General features: G+C 67.7%; 4 protein-coding genes across 9 annotated transcripts; all 4 read right to left on the reverse strand.

Moving 5' to 3' along the window:
* Positions 1–112: 112 nt before the first annotated feature.
* LOC146764918 (uncharacterized) lies at positions 113–5,048 on the reverse strand. The gene is made up of 2 exons (XM_085563866.1): positions 1,689–5,048; positions 113–1,347 (listed from the first exon to the last, which is right to left on the reverse strand). The coding sequence occupies exons 1-2, from the start codon at positions 3,639–3,641 to the stop codon at positions 1,156–1,158; spliced, it is 2,145 nt and encodes a 714-aa protein (XP_085419992.1). The 5' UTR covers positions 3,642–5,048; the 3' UTR covers positions 113–1,155.
* A 471-nt stretch (positions 5,049–5,519) lies between these two features.
* Positions 5,520–13,458, reverse strand: LOC146764919 (uncharacterized). The gene is made up of 8 exons (XM_085563745.1): positions 13,268–13,458; positions 11,410–11,561; positions 11,212–11,314; positions 10,416–10,662; positions 10,231–10,340; positions 9,780–9,912; positions 7,336–9,413; positions 5,520–6,651 (listed from the first exon to the last, which is right to left on the reverse strand). The coding sequence occupies exons 1-8, from the start codon at positions 13,440–13,442 to the stop codon at positions 6,623–6,625; spliced, it is 3,027 nt and encodes a 1,008-aa protein (XP_085419871.1). The 5' UTR covers positions 13,443–13,458; the 3' UTR covers positions 5,520–6,622.
* A 2,477-nt stretch (positions 13,459–15,935) lies between these two features.
* Positions 15,936–20,156, reverse strand: LOC116184683 (large ribosomal subunit protein uL11m). 6 transcript variants are annotated; one of them, XM_085563611.1, is made up of 5 exons: positions 20,045–20,156; positions 19,801–19,896; positions 19,621–19,714; positions 17,997–18,121; positions 15,936–16,518 (listed from the first exon to the last, which is right to left on the reverse strand). In XM_085563611.1, the coding sequence occupies exons 1-5, from the start codon at positions 20,114–20,116 to the stop codon at positions 16,267–16,269; spliced, it is 639 nt and encodes a 212-aa protein (XP_085419737.1). In that variant the 5' UTR covers positions 20,117–20,156; the 3' UTR covers positions 15,936–16,266. The 6 variants fall into 6 exon arrangements, with proteins under 6 accessions (XP_085419737.1, XP_085419736.1, XP_085419740.1 ...); XM_085563610.1 differs by having other exon boundaries at positions 16,249–16,518; positions 19,979–20,149; XM_085563614.1 differs by having other exon boundaries at positions 16,346–16,777; positions 19,979–20,150.
* A 489-nt stretch (positions 20,157–20,645) lies between these two features.
* LOC144247963 (dnaJ homolog subfamily C member 4-like) lies at positions 20,646–25,094 on the reverse strand. Its single transcript, XM_085563615.1, has 7 exons — positions 25,059–25,094; positions 24,357–24,400; positions 23,699–23,792; positions 22,711–22,841; positions 21,929–22,141; positions 21,128–21,208; positions 20,646–20,730 (listed from the first exon to the last, which is right to left on the reverse strand). Exons 1-7 carry the CDS (start codon positions 25,083–25,085, stop codon positions 20,646–20,648), a joined length of 675 nt encoding a protein of 224 aa, XP_085419741.1. The 5' UTR covers positions 25,086–25,094.
* Positions 25,095–25,096: the final 2 nt, after the last annotated feature.

Below are 25,096 nucleotides of genomic sequence, written 5' to 3' on the forward strand. Positions count from 1 at the left end.
AAGGTTAAATAAATGAAAGATTTATAAAATAATAAAAAAAGCGACCCCAGGAGACCGAAACCTGTTCCCTTTGCAGCACTTTAACGGCGAATTAACGGGAGTCGAACCGGGGTGGAAATGGCAAAGAATAAAAATCGTTTATTAACCGCGATGCCGCGCTCCGGGCTCTTCTTGCCCCCCAAATTCGGGGTGTCGCCGTCCAATCGGAGCCTCCCCCTGGATTTGGGGGTCACAACCCCCAGCCCCCCCCCCCCAAAAAATTTGGGATCCTGCCCCTCCCCCCGCCTGGAATTTCAGTTCCCCTCCCCCCACCGCGGCCCCGCCCTTCCCAAATTTGGGATTGCCCCTCCTCCCATTGCCCCCCCCCAAAATCCCCCTTTTGCCCCTCCCCCTTCCCAGGCCACGCCCCCTCCCCAAATTTGACCCGGCTGCCCGCCAGGGGGCGCTGCTGCGCACGGCCGCCATTTCAGGCACAGGGGCCGGAAGTCGGTTACTTCCCCCGGTGCATCACGGGAGCTGTAGTCCCATAAATGACCGCCACTTCCGGCCGCGCCCTTCTGATGCATGATGGGAACTGAAGTTCGGCTTTTTAACCAGCAAAACCGGAAGTTGCTGGGCGGCCATGTTGTTTCCGAGTCATCCTGGGAGCTGTGTTTTTTTTCAAATAGGAGCGGAAGTTCGGCCATGTTGGCAGCCGGTGCATGCTGGGAGATGTAGTTTGCTGCGGGGCACTGGTCTGCACTGGTTCTTACTGGTCTGCACTGGTTCTTACTTCGGTCACCCCCACGGAGGGGCCCCAGGTGTCCATTGGGGGGTCCCAGGTGTCCATTGGAGGGTCCTCAGGTGTCCCAGGTGTGTTCCAGGTGTCCCGGCCGGTCCCCAGCTGTGTCAGGTGTCCCCAGGTGTTTACAGCAGATCCTTCAAGTGTCTGCTGGGGGTTCCCAGGTGTGTCCCCAGTGTCCCAGGTGTCCACGGAGGGACCCCAGGTGTCCATTGGGGGGTCCCAGGTGTGTCCCCAGGTGTCCACTGGGGGTTCCCAGGTGTCCCTCGGGGGTTCTCAGGTGTCCCCCAGCTGTCCCAGGTGTCCCCCAGCTGTCCCAGGTGCCCCCAGGTGTCCATTGGAGAGTCCTAGGTGTCCCCAGGTGTCCCCGGGGCTCAGCAGCGGCGGGCGGAGCCGGGGTAGCGCTGGCGCAGGCGCCGGCGGAAGGCGCGGAAGCGGCGCCGGTTCTGGCCCAGCTCGGCCTCGCGGCTGCGGTGGAACCGGCCCGGCTCCTTCAGCCCCCGGTGCGTGACGAAGGCCCCGTCCAGCACCGCGAAGCGGAACCCAGCCACGTGCAGCTCGCAGGCCTGGGGGCGCGGAGGGGTCCCTGTGAGACCCTGGAGACCCCCCAGAGCAACCCCAGAGACCCCCCCACAAAATCCCCAGAGCACCCCAAGGCCCCCAAGATCACCCCAAGGACAGCACAACCACCATGACCACCCCACAACCACCCCATGGTCACCCATGACCCCCAGACCACCCTACAGCCATCACGACCACCCCACAGCCCCTAAGACCACCCCATGACCCCTGAGGCCACCCCAAGGCCATCATGACCACCCCAAGGCCACCAGGGCCACCCCATGACCACCCCAAGGCCAGCAGGGCCACCCCACGCCCCCCGAGGCCCCCCCAGACCCCGTCAGACCTGGCTGATGCGGTTGAAGCCGTACTGGAGGAAGCCCTCGTCGAAGGGGGGCACGCCGCGGGCGGGGGCCACGAAGAACGGCTCCCAGGGGTCCCTCCAGGCCGCCTCGTAGGCCACACGCAGCCGGGGCCCCGCGGGCAGCGCCCGCCAGCGGCCGAAGTCGGTGGGGGCCTGGCAGCGCGGGCACAGCGCGGCGTAGAACGGGCGCGCCTCGCCCGCCGCCCACAGCCGCAGCAGCTCCGCCTTGGAGCCCGGCGGCCGCCGCCGCGCCCGCACCTCGAAGGCCGGCAGCACGAAGAGAGCCCGGGCCCAGGGCGGCTCCGCGGCGTGGGGGTCATTCAGAGCATTGGGGTCACTCAGGGAGTGGGGGTCACTCAGGGAGTGGGGGCCACTCAGGGCGTGGGGGTCAATCAGAGCATTGGGGTGGCCTGGGATATTGGGGTCACTCAGGCCATGGGGGTCATTCAGAGCATTGGGGTCACTCAGGGCGTGGGGGTCATTCAGGGTTTTGGGGTCACTCTGGCCGTGGGGGTCACTCAGAGCATTGGGGTCACTCTGGCCATGGGGGCCACTCAGGGCGTGGGGGTCACTCAGGGTTTTGGGGTCACTCTGGCCGTGGGGGTCACTCAGGGCGTTGAGGGGGCCTGGGACATTGGGGTCACTCAGAGCATGGGGGTTACTCAGAGTTTTGGGGTCACTCAGGGTGTGGGGGTCAATCAGGGCATTGGGGCCACTCAGGGCATGGGGGTCACTCAGGGTTTTGGGGTCACTCAGGGTGTGGGGGTCAATCAGGGCATTGGGGTGGCCTGGGATATTGGGGTCACTCAGGGCGTGGGGGTCACTGAGGGTTTTGGGGTCACTCAGAGCATTGGGGTCACTCAGGCCACCAGGAGCCCCCAAAGCTCTGGGGTTCCCCTGTCCCCCCCAGTTCTGGGGGTCCATCCCCCCCTGTCCCCCCCATTTCTGGGGGTCCATCCCCCCCTGTCCCCCCCAGTTCCGAGGGTCCATCCCCCCCTGTCCCCCCCATTTCTGGGTGTCCATCCCCCCCTGTCCCCCCCATTTCTGGGTGTCCATCCCGCCCTGTCCCCCCCAGTTCTGGGTGTCCATCCCGCCCTGTCCCCCCCAGTTCTGGGGGTCCATCCCGCCCTGTCCCCCCCAGTTCTGGGGGTCGATCCCCCCCTGTCCCCCCCAGTTCCGGGGGTCCATCCCCCCCTGTCCCCCCCAGATCCGGAGGTCCATCCCCCCCTGTCCCCCCCAGTTCCGGGGGTCCAGCCCCCCGTCCCTCAGCATCTCCAGGAAAGCCTCGCGCAGCCCCGGGCTGGGCACCACGTCCGCATCCACCAGGAGCACGAAGCGCCCCCAGAGCTGGGCCGGGGGTCGCGGCGCGGGGCCGCCGCCGGCCGCCCCCTGCCAGGCCACGTTCCGCAGCAGGTTCCCGGGGTACGGCACCCCCAGGCTGTAGCTGGGGGGGTCGGCGGCCGCCAGCCGCGCCAGCGCCCCCCGGCAGCCGCCGGGCCCGGCCGGGGGGCGCGCCCCGAATTGGGGCGGGGGTCCCGCCGCCGCCAGCACCAGCTGCAGGCGGAGGCGGCCGCGCAGGGCCCGGCAGGGACCCCCCAGCGCCGCCAGCAGCTCCCGCAGCCCCCGGCGGGGCTCCCCAAAAACCGCCAGCGCCAGCGGGCCCCCCCAGCCGCCCCCCAGCGCCGCCGCCGCCCGCCCGGGGGTCCCGTGCGTGGCCAGCACCAGCTCGGGCCGGGGGCTGCGCGCCCAGCCCGGGGGCGCCCCCAGCACGTCCCAGTACACGCGGAAGGTTCCAGAAGCGTCCAGCACCCCCCGGGGGGGGCGGCGGGGGGCGGCGGGCGGGGGGCGCGGCCGGGGCAGCCCCCGCAGGTAGAGGGTCTGCAGCAGCGCCAGCCCCCCCAGCAGCCACAGGCAGCCCCCCAGCAGCCGCCCCATGGCCGGGGGCGACGGGGGCCGGGGGCTGGGGGGACTGGGGGGCACTGGGGGGGACTGGGATGGACTGGGAAGGGATTGAGGGGCACTGGGGGGCACTGGGAGGGACTGGGATGGACTGGGATGGACTGGGAGGGACTGGGAGGGGACTGGGGGGCACTGGGGGGCACTGGGAGGGACTGGGATGGACTGGGAAGGGATTGAGGGGCACTGGGGGGCACTGGGAGGGACTGGGATGGACTGGGAAGGGATTGAGGGGCACTGGGGGACACTGGGAGGGACTGGGAGGGACTGGGATGGACTGGGAGGGACTGGGAAGGGATTGAGGGGCACTGGGGGGCACTGGGAGGGACTGGGAGGGACTGGGATGGACTGGGAGGGACAGGGAGGGGAGATTGGGGGAGTGGGGGGCACTGGGAGGGATTGGGAGGGAAGATTGGGGGGATTGGCGGGCACTGGGAGGGACTGGGATGGGAGACTGGGGGGGATTGGGGGGTACTGGGGGGCACTGGGATGGGAATTGGGGGGTTTGGGGGGCACTGGGGGCACTGGGAGGGACTGGGAGGGGACTGGGAAGGGATTGAGGAGCACTGGGGGCACTGGGAGTGACTGGGATGGGAGACTGGGGGGGATTGGGGGGTACTGGGGGGCACTGGGATGGGAGACTGGGGGGGATTGGGGGGCACTGGGGGGATGGGGAGGGGTTTGGGAGGGACTGGGGGTGGAGACTGGGGGGACTGGGAGCTACTGGGGGTCACTGGGAGGGCTCAGAGGGGGGCACTGGGCGGGACTGGGGGATACTGGGGGTTACTGGGAGGATTTTGGGGGTCACTGGGAAGGGTCTGGGGGTCCCCGGGGCCGGCGCGGAGCCGGGACCAGTCCGGCATGCTGGAACCAGTACAGCGCTACTGGGACCAGTACGGGGCTACTGGGACCAGTTTGGGGGTGGGGAGGAGGGTCAGGACCCAGTTCCGAGGGGGTCGCTCCCAGTTTGGGGTCTCCGGTCCCAGTCTGGGGTTACTGGTCCCAGTTTGGGGTCTCCGGTCCCAGTCTGGGGTTACTGGAACCAGTTTGGGGTCGCTGGGACCAGTTTGGGGGTGGGGAGGAGGGTCAGGACCCAGTTCCGAGGGGGTCGCTCCCAGTTTGGGGTCTCCGGTCCCAGTCTGGGGTCTCCGGTCCCAGTCTGGGGTCACTGGTTCCAGTTTGGGGTCACTGGTCCCAGTTTGGGGTCGCTGGGACCAGTCCGGGACTCACCGCCATGCGCCGGCGCCGGGAGGGGCTGCGCATGCGCGGGGCGGAGGAGGCGTGGCCTCGGCACAACGGGGCGGGGTTATGCAGATTAGACCCGTGACGTCACGAGCCCAGTTTCTCGCTCCGGGGGCGTGGTTTGAGGCTTGTGGGCGTGGCCTCTGCGCTGGGGGCGGGGCCAGGCGGCTCCGGCGAGACCCCGGAGCCCCCAAATCCCCCCAAATCTCCACAAATCCCCCCAAATCGCCCCAAAAATCCCCCAAATCCCACCCAAAATCCCCCCCAAAAATCCCCCCAAAAATCCTCCAAATCGCCCCAAAAATCCCCTAAATCCCACCCAAAATCCCCCCAAAATCCCCCCAAAAATCCCCCAAATCCCCCCCGAAATCCCCTCCAAATCCCCCCTAAATTCCCCCAAACCCCCCCCAAATTCCCGGCATCTCTCCCAAATTCCATCGTCCCCCCCAAATTCCCGTCTCGTTCCAATCCTGGACCCTCCCCCCCGAGTTTCTGTGTCCCCCCCCAAACCCCCGAGTTGTCCCCAATTCCTGCGTCCCCCCCGCCCCCCAACCTCTGTCCCCCTCCCCAAATTTCCCCGGTTCCCGGGAAGGAGCAGCCGCAGGCGCGGGGACATCGGGGGACACGTTTTTATTGCCGGGAGGACACCGGGGACATCGTCGGGGGACTTTGGGGACACCGGGGACATCATCGGGGACACCGGGGACATCACTGGGGACGCCGGGTCGCGACAGGCTCAGTCCGTGGGTTGGGGACACCGGGGACACCGGGGACACCGGGGTGTGTCAGTCCTTGGTGCGGGTGACGAGCGGGTCCCGGGTGCCCCTGGGGACGTCGGGGACACGGAGCTGGGGACGGCGCCGTGGGCTCGGTGACATCGCGCTGCGACGTGTGCGGGGCGGGGGCGTTGGGGACATTGGGGACATTGGGGGCGTTGGGGACATTGGGGACATTGGGGGCGTTGGGGACATTGGGGACATTGGGGACATTGGGGACGTTGGGGACATCAGGCCAGGATGTCCCTTGGAGGGGCTTGGGGACATTGGGGACACCGAGCCACATTGTGCCTCAGCCCCAGGGGCTCGGGGGTGTCGGGGACATCCTTGGGGACATCATGGGGACTTTGGGGACATCCTTGGGGACATCGGGGACATCCTTGGGGACATCACTAGGGACCTTGGGGACATCATTGGGGACTTTGGGGACATCAAGCCACATCGTGCCTCGGTCCCCCGCGTTTGGGGACATTGAGGGTGACACCCACGGGGGGGGAGGGGACACAGGTTTTTTTTTTGGGGGGGGGGCTCTGCCAAAAACGCAGAGCCCGAGGTGGGGGCGGGGCTGGGGGTTGGGGGGAGGTGACAGGGACCAGGGGGGTGACAAAGGGACAGGGACACCCCGGGCTGGGGGAGGGGACGGGGGGGGGTCCCAGCCCCCACCCCAGCGACCCAAAATAATTTTGGCGACGGGTCCTGGCGCGGGGGGAGGGGACGAGGTGTGGGGGGGGGAGGGGACACGAGGGACGGTCCCCAGGCGTCCGGGCTGGGGGAGGGGGGGCCACCAGCCCCCCCCCAATTACCTTAGAGACTCGTTACGAGTTAAATTAGCACGAGCGGCCCCGGGGGGCGGCGGGGGCGGCCGGGCCGGGGGGCGCTGGCCGGGCCGGGGTGACAATGACAATATGCCATACTGGGGGCAAGTCGCGTCACAGACTTAGTTCAGAACGACGGGGCGCGCTGGCTTCCGGCTGCGGGGGACAGAGAGAGGGACACGTCAGGGACACCCCGAAATGCCCCCAAAAACCGCGCCTGAAACACCCCAAAAATCGCTCCAAAAAAAAAACCCAAAAAACACTTCAAAACCTGCCCCAAAACCCCGCAAAAACCATTTTAAAAACCACCAAAATCACCCTAAAACCTCACAAAAACCCTTCCAAAACCCCCCAAGAAACGTGCCAAAAACCGCCCCAAAAACCAACGAAAAAAAAACCCCAAAACTGCCCCAAAACCCACCTCAAAAACCCTCCAAAAAACTGCCCCAAAACCACTTTGAAAACCGCCCTAAAACCCCCCCAAAACCACCCTGGAAACCACCTCAGAAAGCCTCCAAAAACCACTTCAAAAACCCTCCAAAACCCGCCAGAATAAAACCCAAAACCCCTGAAAAGTTGCCCCAAAAACCACCCCTAAAACCCCCCAAAAACCACCGAAAAAAACCCCCAAAACCCGCCAGAATAAAACCCAAAAGCCCCGAAAAGCCGCCCCAAAACCCACCCAAAACCCGCCCCAAAAGCCCCGGAGACTCCGGGACCACCCAGCACCCATCCAAGCCCCCGGGACCCCCGGGACCCCCGGGACCCCCCCAAGCCCCCGGGACCCCCGGGACCCCTCCAAGCCCCCCAAGCCCCCCGGGACCCCCGCTCGGCGCCCACCTTTGCGGAAGGCGTCCTGGAGGCGGCTCTGGGGGAGTTGATACAACTCATGGAAGGGGTCGCGGGGCGACCGGGGCGGGGGCGGCCGGGGCCGGGGGTCTCCGGCCGGGGGTCCGCGGGCGGCGATGGCCGCCAGCCCCCGCAGCAGCAGCCGGCGCAGCGCGGGCGCGGCCGGGGCCGCGGGCGGCGGCGGCGGCGACGTCTCGGGGGTCAGCAGAGCGCCGGGGGGACCCCCGGGGACCCCGCCCGGGCTCTCGGGGCTCGGCGGGAGCTTCTCGGCCTCGGGGGGCTCGGGGGGCCCGAAGGCGAAGGGCGGCGCCTGCCGCGGCGTGTAGGGGGGGGTCCAGGTCTCGGTGCCGCCCGCGGGGGTCTCGGGGACCCCCAGCCCCGGGCGGCCCGGCCCGAGCGGGGGGCGCGGCGCGGCCATGGGGGCGCCCAGGGCGAAGCCGAGCGCGGGGCCGGGGCCGCCCGGCGGCAGCGTGGCGCCCACGGCCGGGCCAGCGTCCAGCCCCGGCCCCAGCGGTGCTCCGGCCGCCAGGCCGACGGCGAGCCCGGCGTCGTGTCCGAGCCCGGCGTCGTGTCCGAGCCCGGCGCCGTGTCCGAGGCTGGAACTGTGTCCGAGTCCAGGGTTGTGACCAAGGCCAACATTGTGTCCAAGGCTGCTGTTGTGTCCGAGGCCGGGGTTGTGACCAAGATCGGGGTTGTGACCAAAGCCAGCATTGTGTCCGAGTCCAGAATTTTGTCCGAGTCCAGCATTGTGTCCAAGGCCAGAGTTGTGTCCGAGGCCGGAGTTGTGTCCAAGGCCGGAGTTGTGTCCCAGGCCAGAGTTGTGTCCAAGGCTGGAGTTGTGTCCGAGGCCGGAGTTGTGTCCGAGGCCGTTGTTGTGTCCGAGGCCGGCGCCGGCTCCCACGGCCAGTCCGGCGCCGGGCGGGAGCGTTGATCCCGCGCTGGCTCCCAGGGCGGCTCCCAGGCCGAGTCCGGCCCCGGCGGTCACTCCGATGTCCGGCGGCAGCGCGGCGGCGCCGAGGCCCAGCCCCACGCCGGCCCCGAGGTCGGGCCCGAGGCCGAGGGCCACGCCGGCCCCGATGCCGGCGGTCACCGCGGCCGCACCGTCCTCCCCGAGGTCAGTCCCGAGGTCGGCGCCGATGTCCACCCTGAGGGCGCCTCCCACGCCCAGGCCGATGCCGGCGTCCGAGCCGAGGCCGTGGCCGACGTTCGGGGCAAGGCCGGGGTCAGCGGCGGCCACGGCGCCGTGTCCGATGGTGGCCCCAAGTCCAGGGTCCACAGTGGCCGCAGCGTTGGCTCCCAGGCCGTGTCCGAGGCCGTGTCCGAGGCCGGGCCCCAGGCCGGGCTCCACGCCGCTGCCCAGGGCAGCTCCAAGGCCGTGGCCAATGGTGGCTCCGAGGCCGGGGTCAGTGGTGGCCGCAGGGCTGTGTCCAAGGCTGTGTCCGAGGCTGACCGCCAGGCTGTGGTCAGTGGTGGCCGCAGCACCATGTCCAAGGCTTTGTCCGAGGCTGACCGCCAGGCTGTGGTCAGTGGTGGCCGCAGCACCATGTCCAAGGCTGTGTCCGAGGCTGACCGCCAGGCTGTGGTCAGTGGTGGCCGCAGCACCATGTCCAAGGCTGTGTCCGAGGCTGACCGCCAGGCTGTGGTCAGTGGTGGCCATAGGGCTGTGTCCGAGGCCAGGCCCCAGGCCGGGCTCCACGCCACTGCCCAGGGCAGCTCCGAGGCCGTGGCCGATGGTGGCCCCAAGGCCAGGGTCAGTGGTGGCCGCAGGGCTGTGTCCGAGGCTGTGTCCGAGGCCGTGTCCCACACTGACCGCCAGGCTGTGGTCAGCGGTGGCCGCAGGGCCGTGTCCCACGCTGACCGCCAGGCTGTGGTCAGCGGTGGCCGCAGGGCCGTGTCCCACGCTGACCGCCAGGCCGATGGCTCCGACGTCATCGCCCAGGCCGGGCCCCAGGCCGAGGTCCAGGCCGAGGTCGCTGCCGGGGAAGTCGAGGCCGGGCCCGAACGGCTCCGGGGGTCCCGGGGGGGCTTCGGCCGCCAGCTGCTGCCGCAGGCACCAGGCCTCAGCCTCGCTGCGGGGGGACACGGTGGTCAGCGGCACTGCGGCCAGCGGCCGGCCCCGAGGGTGGCCAGGACCCGCTGACCGCTGAGTGCTGACCACTGGATGCTGACCACTGACTGCTGAGTGCTGACCACTGGATGCTGACCACTGACCACTGACCACTGAGAACTGACCACTGACCACTGAGCACTGACTGCTGACCACTGGGCACCCACCTCTGAGTGCTGACCACTGACCACTGACCACTGGGCACTGACCACTGACCACTGGGCACCCACCTCTGAGTGCTGAGCACTGATTGATGACCACTGAGCACTGACCACTGACCACTGAGTGCTGACCACTGCCCGCTGCCCGCTGCCCGCTGGGCACTGACCTGATGACAAAGTTGTGGGCGAGCAGGGCCGGCCCCTCCGGCCGCAGGCGGGCGTAGACCCACGTCCAGCCCAGGCCGTCCTTGCGCTGCAGCCGCGTCACCAGCTCGGCCCGAGCCTCCGGCCCCGCGGCGGCTGTGGGGACACGGGGGGTCAGCGGGGACACGGGGGGTCAGTGGGGACAGGGAGGGGTCAGTGGGGACAGGAGCGGTCAGCGGGGACAGGGAGGGGTCAGCGGGGACAGGGAATGGCAGGGACAGGCCAGGAGGGCACAGGGACACCCTGGGGACACCCTGGGGATCCTGGGGACACCCTGGGGACACCCCGGGACACCCAGAGGACACCCCGGGGACACCAGGGACACCCCGACGACACCCCGCAGACACCCAGAGGACCCTCTGGGGACACCCCAGGACACCCAGAGGACACCCAGAGGACACCCGGGGCACTGACCGAGGCGCAGGTGCTGGCGGGCGACGTGGCCGAGGTCCTCGGGGTGCAGCAGGCGGTACCAGGAGCGGCCCAGCAGCTCAGCCCGGCCGTAGCCCAGGTGCACCAGGACACTGCGGACACCGGGCCGGGGTCACTCGCGCGTCCCCCCGAGCCGGGCGCTCGGGACCCCGGCCCGCCCGTCCCACCTGTCCGAGACGTCGAGCAGCGCCAGGTCGCGGGCGTGGCGGCTCTGGAAGGCCGGCAGCAGGAGGCAGTCGGGGCAGGGCCAGGGCGGGGGGTCCAGGGGGGCGCAGAAGGCCACGAAGAGCGCGGGGGCGGCGCCGGGGGGCCCGGGGGGCTCCTGGAAGCGCCCCCGCAGCAGCACCAGCTTGCGGCCGGCGCTGGGGCGGCGCGAGGCGCGCGAGGTGGTGAAGCGGCAGCGGAAGAGGCGCTCTGGGGGAGAGGGGCGGCGGTCACTGTGCTGCTGTCCACCCCTCTGTCCACCCCTCTGTCCCTCTGTCCACTCCTCTGTCCACCCCTCTGTCCCTCTGTCCACCCCTCTGTCCCTCTGTCCATCCCTCTGTCCACCCCTCTGTGCTGCTGTCCATCCCTCTGTCCCTCTGTCCATCCCTCTGTCCCTCTGTCCACCCCTCTGTCCATCCCTCTGTGCTGCTGTCCACTTCTCTGTCCCTCTGTCCATCCCTCTGTCCCTCTGTCCACTCCTCTGTCCACCCCTCTGTCCCTCTGTCCATCCCTCTGTCCCTCTGTCCACTTCTCTGTCCACCCCTCTCTCCCTCTGTCCACCCCTCTGTCCATCCCTCTGTCCCTCTGTCCACCCTTCTGTCCCTCTGTCCATCCCTCTGTCCTACTGTCCACCCCTCTGTCCATCCCTCTGTCCTGTCCATCCCAGTATCTCTCCATCTGTCCTGTCCCTTCCCTCCCCGCTCCCCCAGACCCCCCAGACCCCCCGGACCCCCCCAGACCCCGCAGCCCCCCACCCACCTGCCTGGGGGGGCCCGGGCAGGCTCAGCTGGTGCCGCACCAGGGGGTGGTCGGCGGGGTCCAGCAGGTCGTAGATGCTGTCCCCTTGTGCCACCAGGTCCACCTGGGGGGGCAGGGAGGGAGGGAGGCCGGGGTGAGCCCCCGGCACCGCCGGGACCCCCAGCGCCCCCCGGGACCCCCGCCCGGCCCAGCGCTCACCATGGAGTGGCCCAGGTGCTGCGCCACGTTGTCGGTGACCCCCACCAGCTTCCCCTCGCGGGTCACGGCCAGCAGGAAGCCGGGCAGCGAGGCCACCAGGTCGGCGAGCTCCGGCCCCCCCAGCAGCTCCAGGGGCGCCCCCCGGCTCGGGCCTGGCGTGGGGACACGCGGGGACAGCGGTCAGCGCCCGCCCGGCGCTCCGGCGCTGCCCCTGCGGCCCCGAAGCGTCACCCGCGGAGCCGCCGCTGGCACCGGAGCCCTCCCGGTGTGCGGCCGGTTCCGCTCCCGATTCCCGGTCCCGGTCCCGATTCCCGGTCCCGGTCCCTGTCACGATCCCAGTTCCCAATCCCGGTTCTGATCCCCAATCCCGGTCCCTGTCCCCAATCGCGGTCCCGATTCCCGATCCCGGTTCCTGTCACCGATCCCGGTTCCCAATCTCGGTTCTGATCTCCAATCCCGGTTCCTGTCACCGATCCCGGTCCCTGTCACGATCCCGGTTCCCAATCTCGGTTCTGATCCCCAATCCCGGTTCCTGTCACCGATCCCGGTTCCTGTCACTGATCCCAGTCCTTGTCACAGATCCCGGTCCCGATTCCCGATCCCGCTTCCTATCACCGATCCCGGTCCCTGTCACTGATCCCGGTTCCCAATCCCGGTTCCTATCACCGATCCCGGTCCCTGTCACGATCCCGGTTCCCAATCCCGCTTCCTATCACCGATCCCGGTCCCTGTCACCGATCCCGGTTCCCAATCCCGGTCCCTGTCACCCGTCCCGGTCCCTGTCCCGCTGCCCCGCCCGGTCCCCGCCGCTCTCCGCGGTGCTGAACGGGAACCTCCGGCCGCTCTCCGCGGTGCTGCACCGGCCCCGGCCCCGGTCCCTGTCCCTGTCCTTGTCTCGGTCCCGGTCCCTGTCCCCGGTCCACGCCCCGGTCCCCGCTCCCATCCCGGTGCCATCCCTGGAGCGGGTCCCATCCCGTTGCCGTTCTCTACTCAATCCCGGGCCCCGCTGCCATCCCGGTCCCGTTCCCGGCTGCATCCCGGTGCTGTCCCCGCTCCGTCCCCGGTTCCCGCTGCCATCCCGGTCCCGATCCCGGCTCCATCCCCGGTCCATCCCCGCTCTATCCCCGATCCCGGTTCCATCCCCGGTCCATCCCCGATCCCGGCTCCATCCCCGCTCCATCCCCGATCCCGGCTCCATCCCCGCTCCATCCCCGATCCCGGCTCCATCCCCGGTCCATCCCCGCTCCATCCCCGATCCCGGCTCCATCCCCGCTCCATCCCCGATCCCGGCTCCATCCCCGGTCCATCCCCGCTCCATCCCCGATCCCGGCTCCATCCCCGCTCTATCCTCGCTCTATCCCCGATCCCGGCTCCATCCTCGCTCCTGTTCCCCGCTGCATCCCCACTCCATTCCCGGTCCCCGCTGCCATCCTGGTCCCCTCCCGGTCCCCACTCGGTCTCCGGTTCCCGCTTGGTCCCCGCTCCCTCCCGGTCCCCGCTCCCTCCCGGTTCCCGCTCGGTCCCCGCTCGGTCCCCGCTCCTGCTCGGTTCCCGCTCGGTCCCCGCTCCCTCCCGATCCCCACTCGGTCCCCGCTCCCGGCTCGGTCCCCGCTCGGTCCCCGCTCCCTCCTGGTCCCCGCTCTGTCCCCGGTCCCAGCTCGGTTCCCGCTCAGTCCCCGCTCCTGCTCGGTGCCCGCTCGGTCCCCGCTCGGTCCCCGCTCCCGGCTCGCTCCCGGCTCGCTCCCGGCTCGGTCCCCGCTCGGTCCCCGCTCCCTCCCGGTCCCCGCTCGGTCCCGGCTCGGTCCCGGCTCGGTCCCCTCCCGGTCCCTCCCGGTCCCCGCTCGGTCCCGGCGCGCACCTGGCCGCAGGCAGGCTCCCTTGCGGGTGTAGATGCAGGCGAGCGCCATGACGTGCAGGTAGGAGAGGCGCGGCCGGTCCCCGTCGGGCAGCGGGAGGAGGTCGCGCAGGGCGCGGATCTGCGCGTTGATCTGGTCCCGCCGCGCCTTGGAGGCGCCTTTGGTGGAGCGGAGCATCCTCCGCCCGCGCCGCCGCCCGGGGCCGCCGCTTTATGCGCCCGCGGCCCCGCGTCAGCGCCGCGTCACCGGCCCGGGCCGCCCCCCGGCCGGGGGGAACACCGGGCCCGGGGGGGCGCGGGGCCGCGTCAGCGCTGACGGTGACGCACGAGCGGCGGGAGGGGCGGCGGATCGCACCGAAATTGGAGATGGAGCGGGGAGAGGGGCGGGGCGGGGGAGGGCAGGGGAGGGGCAGGCCCAGGGTGGGGGAGAGCGGGGAAGGGGGGCAGCGGGAGAGGGAGGGGTCGGGGGGGAGATGGGGGAGTCGATGGGGAAATGGGGGAGGCAATGGGGGGCTGTGGGGAGATGGGGGAGGTGATGGGGGCTGTGGGGAGAGGGAGGAGGCAATGAGGGGTCGGTGGGGAGATGGAGGAGGCAATGGGGGCTGTGGGGAGATGGGGGAGTCAATGAGGGGTCAATGGGGAGATGGAGGAGGCAATGGGGGCTGTGGGGAGATGGGGGAGATGGGGGAGGCAATGGGGAAATGGGGGAGGCAATGGGGGGCTGTGGGGAGATGGGGGAGGCAATGAGGGGTCGGTGGGGAGATGGGGGAGTCAATGAGGGGTCAATGGGGAGATGGAGGAGTCGATGGGGGCTGTGGGGAGATGGGGGAGATGGGGGAGGCAATGAGGGGTCGGTGGGGAGATGGGGGAGATGGGGGAGGCAATGAGGGGTCAATGGGGAGAGGGAGGAGCTGGAGGAGGCAATGAGGAGATGGGGGAGTCAATGAGGGGTCAGCGGGGAGATGGAGGAGTCGATGGGGGCTGTGGGGAGATGGGGGAGATGGAGGAGTCGATGGGGGCTGTGGGGAGATGGAGGAGATGGAGGTGGCTGGAGGGGTCGGTGGGGAGATGGAGCAGGCAATGAGGGGTCAATGGGGAGATGGAGGAGCTCGAGGGATGGAGGGAGAGAGAGAGAGAGGGTCGAGGGAGAGATGGAGGAGCCAATGAGGGGTCGGTGGGGAGATGGAGCAGCTGGAGGAGCCAATGGGGAGATGGAAGAGTCCGTGGGGAGATGGAGGAATCAATGGGGAGATGGAGGAGTCAATGGGGAGATGGAAGAGTCCGTGGGGAGATGGAGGAATCAATGGGGAGATGGAGGAATCAATGGGGAGATGGAGGAGCTGCAGGGGTCCGTGGGGAGATGGAGGAACCAGTGAAGGGTCCGTGGGGAGATGGAGCAGGCAATGGGGCTGTGGGGGGAGGGAGCAGCACTCGGGGGGCTCCAGGTGGGGAGGGTCACTCAGTGGGGGGAGGGAGAGGGGTCAGCTCGGCCGGAGGGGGCTCGGAGTGACCACAGGAGGCTCCGAGTGACCACCGGGGGGGTCAGAGTGACCACCGGGGCTCAGAGTGACCACAGTGGGGATCAGAGTGACCACCGGGGTGTTGGAGTGACCACAGACAGCTCAGAGTGACCACAGGAAGCTCCAAGTGACCACAGTGGGGATCAGAGTGACCACCGGGGGGTCAGAGTGACCACCGGGGGTCGGCGCGGCCGGAGGGACCCCGGACAGGCGTGGGGGGCGGACCGGAGCCGCCCCTCCCCCCCCGGGCCGCTGGGAACCCCCGGCGCCGCCCCTCCCCCCCCGCGGGCGCCCCCGGCCCCGCCCCCCGCCCCTCCCCCCCCGCTCCGCCGCTGCCAAATTTGGGCGCCGAAGCCGCGGAGCCAAAAATAGCGCGGGGAGCCCAAAATAGCGCGGGGGGCGGGGCCGCGCCGGGACCCCTCCCCCAGCCCCGATCCGCGAGCCCCCGGGGGCGGCGGGACCCCCCCGGCCCCGGAATTCCCGAAATTCCCGAATCCGGCCCCGAAATTCCCCAGTTTCCCCCCAGAATTCCCGAATCCGGCCCCGAAATTCCCCAGTTTCCCCCCAGAATTCCCGAATCCGGCCCCGAAATTCCCCAGTTTCTCCCCAAGATTCGCCAATGCCCCCCCAAAATATACGCGGCTCCCCCCCCCCCCGAAATTCCCGAATCCAGCCCGAAATTCCCGAATCTATCCCCAAAATTCCCGACTCCCCCCCCACCAGAATTCCCGAGTTTCTCCCCAAAATTCCCGACTCCCTCCACCCCAAAATTCCCGAGTTTCTCCCCGAATTCCCGGGGATCCCCCTGCGCCCCCCCCCCCCGCGGTGTTTCCATGGCAACGGCGGCGTTTTTTTGGGGGGGGAGGATGAGGAGGGAGGGGGGGGGATGAGGGAGGAAGATGAGGGAGGATAAAGGGGAGGAAGGAGGAGGATGAGGAGGAAGATGTGGAAGAATGGAGGATGATGAAGGAGGATGAGGCAGGGATTGGGGTGAGGATGAGGATGGAGGAGGAAGATGAAGGAGGATGAGGAGGGAGGAAGGGGCAGGGACTGGGGTGAGGATGAGGAAGGTGAGGAGGAAGATGAGGATGAGGAGGATGAGGAAGATGGAGAATGAAGGAGGAGGAAGGGGCAGGGATTGGGGTGAGGATGAGGAAGATGTGGAAGAATGAAGGAGGATGATGAAGGAGGATGGGGCAGGGATTGGGGTGAGGATGAGGATGGAGGAGGAAGATGAGGGAGGATGAAGGAGGATGAGGAGGAGGATGAGGAAGATGGAGAATGAAAGAGGAGGATGGAGCAGGGATTGGGGTGAGGATGAGGAAGGGGAGGAGGAAGATGAGGATGAGGAGGATGAGGAAGATGGAGAATGAAGGAGGAGGATGGGGCAGGGATTGGGGTGAGGATGAGGAAGGTGAGGAGGAAGATGAGGATGAGGAGGAGGATGAGGAAGATGGAGAATGGAGGAGGATGGGGCAGGGATTAGGGTGAGGATGAGGAAGGGGAGGACGCCGATGACGAAGGCCCGAGGCGCTCCCCAAAAACTCCAGGCAGGCGGGGCTGTGGGGGGAGCTCTTTATTGGGGATTTTGGGGTTTTTTGGGTATTTTTGGGTTTTTTGGGTCACTTCCTCCGGGCGCCCCCCTCGTCCTCCTCCTGCCCGGCCGCGGCGGCCGCGGCGGCCTGCAGCTCCCGGCGGCGGCGCTGGGCCTCGGCCACGGCCTGCGGGGTCAGCCTGGGGGCAAAGGTCAAGGGTCAGGGGTCAGGCTGGGCCTCGGCCACGGCCTGCGGGGTCAGCCTGGGGGCAAAGGTCAAGGGTCAGGGGTCAGGCTGGGCCTCGGCCACGGCCTGCGGGGTCAGCCTGGGAGCAGAGGGCAAAGGTCAAGGGTCAGGGGTCAGGCTGGGCCTCGGCCACGGCCTGCGGGGTCAGCCTGGGGGCAAAGGTCAAGGGTCAGGGGTCAGGCTGGGCCTCGGCCACGGCCTGCGGGGTCAGCCTGGGGGCAAAGGTCAAGGGTCAGGGGTCAGGCTGGGCCTCGGCCACGGCCTGCGGGGTCAGCCCGGGGGTCAGGGGTCAGCTTTTGGAGGTCTCAGGGTTGGTTTTTGGGGTGAGTTTTTGGGGTTCCAGGCTCAGTTTGGGGTCAGTTTTGGGGTCCCAGGCTGTTCCGGGTCAGTTTTGGGGTCCCAGGCTCAGTTTGGGGTCAGTTTTGGGGTCCCAGGCTGTTCGGGGTCAGTTTTGGGGTCCCAGGCTCAGTTTGGGGTCAGTTTTGGGGTCCCAGGCTGTTCCGGGTCAGTTTTGGGGGTCCCAGGCTCAGTTTTGGGGGTCCCAGGCTGTTCTGGGTCAGTTTTCGTGTCCCAGGCTCAGTTTTAGGGGTCCCAGGCTGTTCCGGGTCAGTTTTGGGGTCCCAGGCTGTTCTGGGTCAGTTTTAGGAGTCCCAGGATGTTCTGGGTCAGTTTTCGGGGGTCCCAGGGTGTTCTGGGTCAGTTTTTGGGGTCCCAGGATGTTCTGGGTCAGTTTTCGGGGGTCCCAGGGTGTTCTGGGTCAGTTTTTGGAGGTCCCAGGCTGTTCTGGGTCAGTTTTAGGGGTCCCAGGCTGTTCTGGGTCAGTTTTGGGGTCCCAGGCTGTTCCGGGTCAGTTTTTGGGGGTCCCAGGGTGTTCTGGGTCAGTTTTGGGGTCCCAGGCTGTTCGGGGTCAGTTTTGGGGTCCCAGGCTGTTCCGGGTCAGTTTTGGGGTCCCAGGCTCAGTTTGGGGTCAGTTTTGGGGTCCCAGGCTGTTCCGGGTCAGTTTTGGGGGGTCCCAGGGTGTTCTGGGTCAGTTTTGGGGTCCCAGGCTCAGTTTGGGGTCAGTTTTGGGGTCCCAGGCTGTTCCGGGTCAGTTTTTGGGGTCCCAGGCTCAGTTTGGGGTCAGTTTTGGGGTCCCAGGCTCAGTTTGGGGTCAGTTTTTGGGGGTCCCAGGCTCAGTTTGGGGTCAGTTTTAGGGGTCCCAGGCTCAGTTTGGGGTCAGTTTTAGGGGTCCCAGGCTCAGTTTGGGGTCAGTTTTGGGGTCCCAGGCTCAGTTTGGGGTCAGTTTTAGGGGTCCCAGGCTCAGTTTGGGGTCAGTTTTGGGGTCCCAGGCTGTTCGGGGTCAGTTTTGGGGTCCCAGGCTCAGTTTGGGGTCAGTTTTGGGGTCCCAGGCTCAGTTTGGGGTCAGTTTTGGGGGCCCGGCCCGTGTCCCACCTGGGCACCACGCGCAGGCCGAGGCTGCGGGCCGAGCCCAGCAGCGAGCCCAGCAGGGCGGGCAGCGGCGTCCCGCGGGCGGCCAGCGCCGGGTCCCTCTGCTTGGCCACGGCCACCTCGAAGAGCTGCGCCAGGGACAGCAGCCCCGCCGGCTCGTGGCCTGGGGTGGGCTGTGAGGGGCAGGAACCCCCAAATCCCCCCAGGAACCCCCAATCCCCCCAGGAACCCCCAATCCCCCCAGGAACCCCCAAATCCCCCCAGGAACCCCCAAAATCCTCCTCAGGAACCCCAAAATCCCCGCTAAAATCCCCCCAGGAACCCCCAAATCCCCCCATGGAGCTGCGCCAGGGACAGCAGCCCGGCCGGCTCGTGGCCTGGGGTGAGGTGAGTGAGGGCAGAGCCCCCCCAGGAACCCCAAAATCCTCCTCAGGAACCCCAAAATCCCCCCAGGAACCCCCAAAATCCCCCCAGGAACCCCAAAATCCCCCCATGGAGCTGTGCCAGCGACAGCAGCCCGGCCGGCTCGTGGCCTGGGGTGGGCTGTGAGGGGCAGGATCCCCAAAATCCCCCCAGGAACCCCAAAATCCTCCTCAGGAACCCCCAAAATCCCCCCAGGAACCCCAAAATCCTCCTCAGGAACCCCCAAATCCCCCCATGGAGCTGCGCCAGCGACAGCAGCCCGGCCGGCTCGTGGCCTGGGGGTGCGCTGTGAGGGGCAGGATCCCCAAAATCCCCCCAGGAACCCCCAAAATCCTCCTCAGGAACCCCCAAATCCCCGCTAAAATCCCCCCAGGAACCCCAAATCCCCCCAGGAACCCCAAAATCCCCGCTAAAATCACCCCCAGGAACCCCAAATCCCCCAGGAACCCCCAAAACCCCCCCAGGACCCCCCAATTCCCCTCCATGATCCCCAATTCCCCCTCAGGACTCCTCCAGCCCCCCCAGGATGCCCAAATTCCCCCCCAGCACCCCAAATTCTCACTGAGGATCCCAAGTTCTCTCTCAGGATCCCCCAGTTCCCCCCCAGGAACCCCAAAATCCCCTTCGGGAACCCTGAAACCCTTCCAAGAGCCCCAAAATCCCTCTCAGGAACACCAAATCCCCCCCTAAAATCCCCCCAAATAACCCAAAATCCCCCCAGGAGCCCCCAATTCCCCCCCAGGACCCCCAATTCCCCCCCAGGAGCCCCAGTTCCCCTTCAGGACCCCCAATTCCCCCCCAGGACCCCCAATTCCCCCCCAGGAGCCCCAATTCCCCCCCAGGAGCCCCAAATTCCCCCCAGGACCCCCAATTCCCCCCCCGGAGCCCCAAATTCCCCCCCAGGACCCCCAATTCCCCCCCAGGACCCCCAATTCCCCCCCAAGACCCCCAATTCCCCCCCAGGACCCCCAATTCCCCCCCAGGAGCCCCAAATCCCCCCCACGACCCCCAATTCCCCCCTAGGACCCCGAATTCCCCCCAGGAGCCCCAAATTCCCCCCCAGGACCCCCAATTCCCCCCCCCGGAGCCCCAAATTCCCCCCAGGACCCCAAATTCCCCCCCAGGACCCCCAATTCCCCCCCCCGGAGCCCCAAATTCCCCCCAGGACCCCAATTCCCCCCAGGAGCCCCAAAGCGCCCCTGACCGGGTCTGGCCGATCCTTTCTCCACTCCGGCCACGGCCTTGAGGAAGTAGGAGGTGGGGGGGGTCCCGATGCTCAGCGAGTAGCTCCGGTCAGGCTGGGGGGATCGGGGGGATCGGGGGTCACGGGGGTCACCGGGGGTCACCGGGGGGTCACGGGGGTCCCGGTGTCCCCCCCACTCACATGCACGAGCAGCCGGACCCGCAGCGGGACCCCGGCCTTGACGTCCCGGGTGCGCTCGTTGAAGTCTTTGCAGAAGGCGGCGATGGGGACGCCGCGCTGGGGAAGCAGCGGCGGGGACGGGTCGGCCCGGGCCGCGGGGGCACCGGGACGGCCCCGAACCCGCCCGGGCCCCCCGCACCTGCCCCAGCAGCGGCCCCAGCGGCGGCCCCGGGGCGGCCCCGCCCGCCGGGATGATGATCCGCACCGGCCGCGGCGCCGCCGCCGGGCCCGGCCTGGCCGCGGCCGCCGCCCGCACCGAGCGCGCCGCCCGCGACATGACGGCGCCAGGGACCGCCGGTCACGTGGGACGAAGGGCGCCGCGCAGCCAATGGGAGGCGCGGGAGCGAGGGGCGGGGCCGCGGGGAGCCAATAGCGGCGCGAAGGGGGCGTGGCCGAAAAGGGGGAGGGAACGAGCGTGAGGGGGAAGGGGCGGGGCCAAAAATGGGCGCGAAAACTCCTGCGGGGAGGGGGCGTGGCCTCAGGGCGGGTGGGCGGGGCTTGGGGAACCCGGGGGATCCCCGCCCCTCCCCCACCGGGGGAATCCCCGCCCCTCCCCCACCCGGGGGATCCCCGCCCCTCCCCCACCCGGGGATCCCCGCCCCTCCCCCACCGGGGGATCCCCGCCCCTCCCCCACCGGGGGGATCCCCGCCCCTCCCCCACCCGGGGGATCCCCTCCCCTCCCCCACCCGGGGGATCCCCGCCCCTCCCCCACCCGGGGATCCCCGCCCCTCCCCCACCCCAGCCTCACCTCGGGGCTCCCGGCCGAGCGCGGGGGGGAGGGGCCGGAGGTGGTGGGGGGGGAGGGTCAGGACCCCTCCCCTCCCCCTCCCCCTCCCCGGCCCCTCCCCCTCTCCCGCAGCCGCCTCACCAGCTCCTCGTGCGACCCCGCCCTGCGGGTCAGGGGTCAGAGGTCACGGGGGGGAGGGGACGGAGACCCCCCCCCACGACCCCTCCTCACCCCCTCCCCCTCCCCAGCGACCCCCAAATGTCCCCGAAACCCCCCAGTCCCCGAAGGACCCCTCAGACCCCCCGGGACCCCCCCAACCCCCTTTAACCCCCAACTGAGCCCCCCCAAAATCCCTGTAAAGCCCCCAGGCCCCCGGGACCCCCAAACCCCCCCCGGGACCCCCCGGGACCCCCAAACCCCCCCCGGGACCCCCCGGGACCCCCCCGGGACCCCCAAACCCCCCCCGGGACCCCCCCGGGACCCCCAAACCCCCCCCGGGACCCCCCCGGGACCCCCCGGGACCCCCAAACCCCCCCCGGACCCCCAATCCCGACCCCCACCGGCTCCGGGCTCTCTCGTAGGCCGCGCGCAGCTCCCGGTCCCGCTCGTCCAGGAAGGCGGCGTGAGCCCCGGCCACGTACCTGGGGGGCAAAACCAGCCCAAAATCACCCCAAATCACCCCAAATCACCCCAAACCGCCCCAAAATCACCCCAAACCACCCCAAAATCACCCCAAACCCCCCCAAAATCACCTCAAACCATCCCAAAATCACCCCAAACCGCCCCAAACCGCCCAAAACCGCCCCAAAATCACCCCCAACCGCCCCAAAATCACCCAAAACCATCCCAAAATGACCCCAAACTGCCCCAAAATCACTCAAACCCGCCCCAAAATCACCCAAAATCACCCCAAACTGCCCCAAATTCACCCAAAGCCGCCCCAAGATCACCCCAAATCCAGGGGCATCGCCCCAACCCCAGACCCATTTTAGAATCCAATTTTGGGATCTCCAGCCCCATTTCCGAGCCCCCTGCCCCAATTTTGGAGCCCCCAGCCCCGTTCCCGAGCCCCCAGCCCCATTTTCAGGGTTCCCAGCCCTGTTTTTGGGGTTCCCAGCCCCATTTTCACAGCCCCCAGCCCCGTTCCCGAGCCCCCAGCCCCATTTTCACAGCCCCCAGCCCCATTTCCGAGCCCCCAGCCCCGTTCCCGAGCCCCCAGCCCCATTTTTGGGGTTCCCAGCCCCATTTTTGCGGCCCCCAGCCCCATTTTCACATCCCCCAGCCCCGTTCCTCAGCCCCCAGCCCCATTTCCGAGCCCCCAGCCCCGTTCCCGAGCCCCCAGCCCCATTTCGGGGTCCCACCTGTAGGCCAGCGCGTGGGCCAGCCCCCCCAGGGCCATCAGCAGCAGGAGCAGCCCCAGGAGGCGGCGGTGGGGGGCTCGGGGGGGGTCCCGGGGGGCTCGGAACTGCTCCCAGTACCGCCGGTTCTCCTCCCAGTACCGCCGGTTCTCCTCCCAGTGCCGCCGGTTCTCCTCCCAGTGCCGCCGGTTCTGCTCCCAGCCGGGGCTGGCCCCGCTGGGGACACGGCACCGCTGGGACCCCCGGGACCCCCAACCGCCAGGGACCCTCGGGACCCCCCTAGAAACCCCCCGGGACCCCCCCAGGACCCCCCAGAACCCCCAGGGACCCCCCCAGAACCACCATAGACCCGTGGGACCCCCCTAGAAACCCCCCCGGGACCCCCGGGACTCCCCCAGGATCCCCCAGAACCACCAGGAATCCCCCTAGGACCCTCCAGGGACCCTCCAGGACCCCCCAGGACCCCCCAGGACCCCCAGGAACCCCCCCAGGACCACCCCCAACACTCAGGGACCCCCTGGGACCTCCCCCCAACTCCCAGGGACCACTTAGGCCTCCCCATAATCCCCCAAGACCCCTCCCAGGACCCCCCAGGACCCTCAGGGACCCTCCAGGACCCTCGGGACCCACCCAGGACCCCCCAGAACTCCACAGGACCCTCAGGGACCCTCCCAGTACTCCCAGGGACCCCCCCAGTCCCTCAGGGACTCCCCCCAAACCCCTCCAGTCCCTGTGAGACCCCTCCCAAATCCCCCCAGGCCCCCCCTCGCCCCCAGCCCCGTTACCTGGGGGGGGTCCCGGGCCCGGGGGGGGTCCCGGGGGCGCCCCGGGGGTCCCTCAGGGCCGCGTAGGCCTCGGCCAGGCGCAGGAAGCGGCCGTGGCGGGAGGGGTCCGAGGGGTCCCCGTCGGGGTGAACCTGGGGGGCAGGGCTGGGGAGGGGTCCCCAAAACCGAGACCCCCCCCAGGACACTTGGTAGGGTCCCAGGGGCTCCCAGTTCCCCCCGGTTCGTCCCAGTTCATCCCAGCTCCCCCCAGTCCATCCCAGTTCATCCCAGTTTGTCCCAGTTCATTCCAGTTCATCCCAGTTCATCCCAGCTCCCCCCAGTTCCCCCCAGTCCATCCCAGTTTGTCCCAGTCCCCCCAGTCCATCCCAGTCCCTCCCAGTCCATCCCAGTCCGTCCCAGTCCCTCCCAGTTCCCTCCCAGTCCCTCCCAGTTCCCTCCCAGTCCCTTCCAGTCCATCCCAGTCCTCCCCAATCCCCTCCCAGTCCATCCCACTCCATCCCAGTCCATCCCAGTCCCTCCCAGTCTCTCCCAGTATATCCCAGTCCCCCCCAATCCCATTCCCAGTCCCCCTCAGTCCCTCCCAGTATATCCCAGTCCCATTCCCAGTCCATCCCAGTCTGTCCCAGTCCCTCCCAGTCCGTCCCAGTCCCATTCCCAGTCCCTCCCAGTCCGTCCCAGTCCCTCCCAGTCCATCCCAGTCCCTCCCAGTATATCCCAGTCCGTCCCAGTCCCTCCCAGTCCATCCCAGTCCCCCCCAATCCCATTCCCAGTCCCCCCCAGTCCCTCCCAGTCCCTCCCAGTCCCTCCCAGTATATCCCAGTCCGTCCCAGTATATCCCAGTTCCATTCCCAGTCCATCCCAGTCCCTCCCAGTCCCTCCCAGTATATCCCAGTCCCTCCCAGTCCCTCCCAGTATATCCCAGTCCGTCCCAGTCCCTCCCAGTCCCTCCCAGTCCCTCCCAGTATATCCCAGTCCGTCCCAGTCCCACCTCCTTGCAGCGCTGCAGGAACGCCGCCCGGATCTCTCGGGGGGAGGCCCCGGGCCGGACCCCCAGCACCGAGTGGGGGTCAGGGGGGCCGGGCCTGGGGGATTTGGGGCACTTTGGGCGTTTTCGGGCATTTTCGGGGATTTTGGGGCTTTTTTGGGGGATTTTGGGACATTCTGGGCCCTTTTCGGGATATTTTGTGGTTTTTTGGGGGGGCATTTTTGGGGCCAGATTGGAGGATTTTGGAGCGCTTTTGGGGCAGTTTTTCAATATTTGGGGCAGTCTGGGGCATTTCGGGGGGATTTTGGGGCATTTGGGTTTTTTTTGGGGATGTTCAGGATTTTTGGGATGTTTTGGGGCAGTTTGGGATATTTTGGGGTTTCTTTGGGGGATTTTCGGGCAGTTTCAGGGATTTTGTGGGAATTCTGGAGCATTATTGGGGCAATTTGGGGGATTTTAGGGGAATTTTGGGACATTTGGGGATTTTAGGGGAATTTTGGCACATTTGGGGCATTTTTAGGACATTTTGGAGGGTTTTTGGGGGAAGTTTTGGGTATTTGGGGACATTTTGGGGACGTTTCGATCTATTTGGGCCAATTTTGGGCCATTTTGGGCCAATTTTGGGCCAATTTTGGGCCATTTTGGGTCGTTTTGGTCTCACCTGCTGCCGAGGCCCCTCCAGGGTGGAGGGGCGGCCCAGAGCCCCTGCAATTAACACTTTAATTAGCAATTAACGCTTAATTAACCTTTCATTAACCCTTCGTTAGCCATACATTAACCCTTAATTAGCCACAAATTAACTGCAAGACCCGACAATTGTTGTTGTGTGAGCAACAGGCGTTAATTACCGTTAATCAGGACACTAATTACCTCAACAATTAACTCAGTAATTAACTCAACAACTCCCACCCGCAAGGTTCTTAATTATTGCTAATTAACATATTAATTGCCTTTGTTTAGGCTATTAACAACCCCTAAGCCCCTAATGATTATTAATAACGCCACGAACTCCTGCTAATCACACGGGGAATTATCGGTGATTAATTACCGACAAACCACCTGTTAATTAACGTTAATTAGGCCCTTAATTACCGCTGATCATGAGTTAGCAAAGCATTGACCACTTATTTAGCGCCGGCTGATGTCCGGCAGCTGCGGCCGCACCGCGCCGCGCTAATTAGCGTTAATTACCCCCTAACACGGCTAATTTCCCCCTCAGCACTAATTAGCGCCAATTAACGCCGTCCCGAGCCCCGCAGCCCGGGGGAAGCTCTCCATGCGGACCAGGCGCGGGGCGGCGCTAATTAGCGGCGAGCCGGGGCTTAATGAACTCATTAAGGAGCGCCCCCGGCCCCGCCGTTACCATGGCGACCGCGCGCCGCGCCGCCATCGCCGCCGCTT

This window comes from Lonchura striata, chromosome 31 (assembly GCF_050655825.1).
Source record: "Lonchura striata isolate lonStrDom1 chromosome 31, ASM5065582v1, whole genome shotgun sequence".
NCBI lineage: Eukaryota > Metazoa > Chordata > Aves > Passeriformes > Estrildidae > Lonchura > Lonchura striata.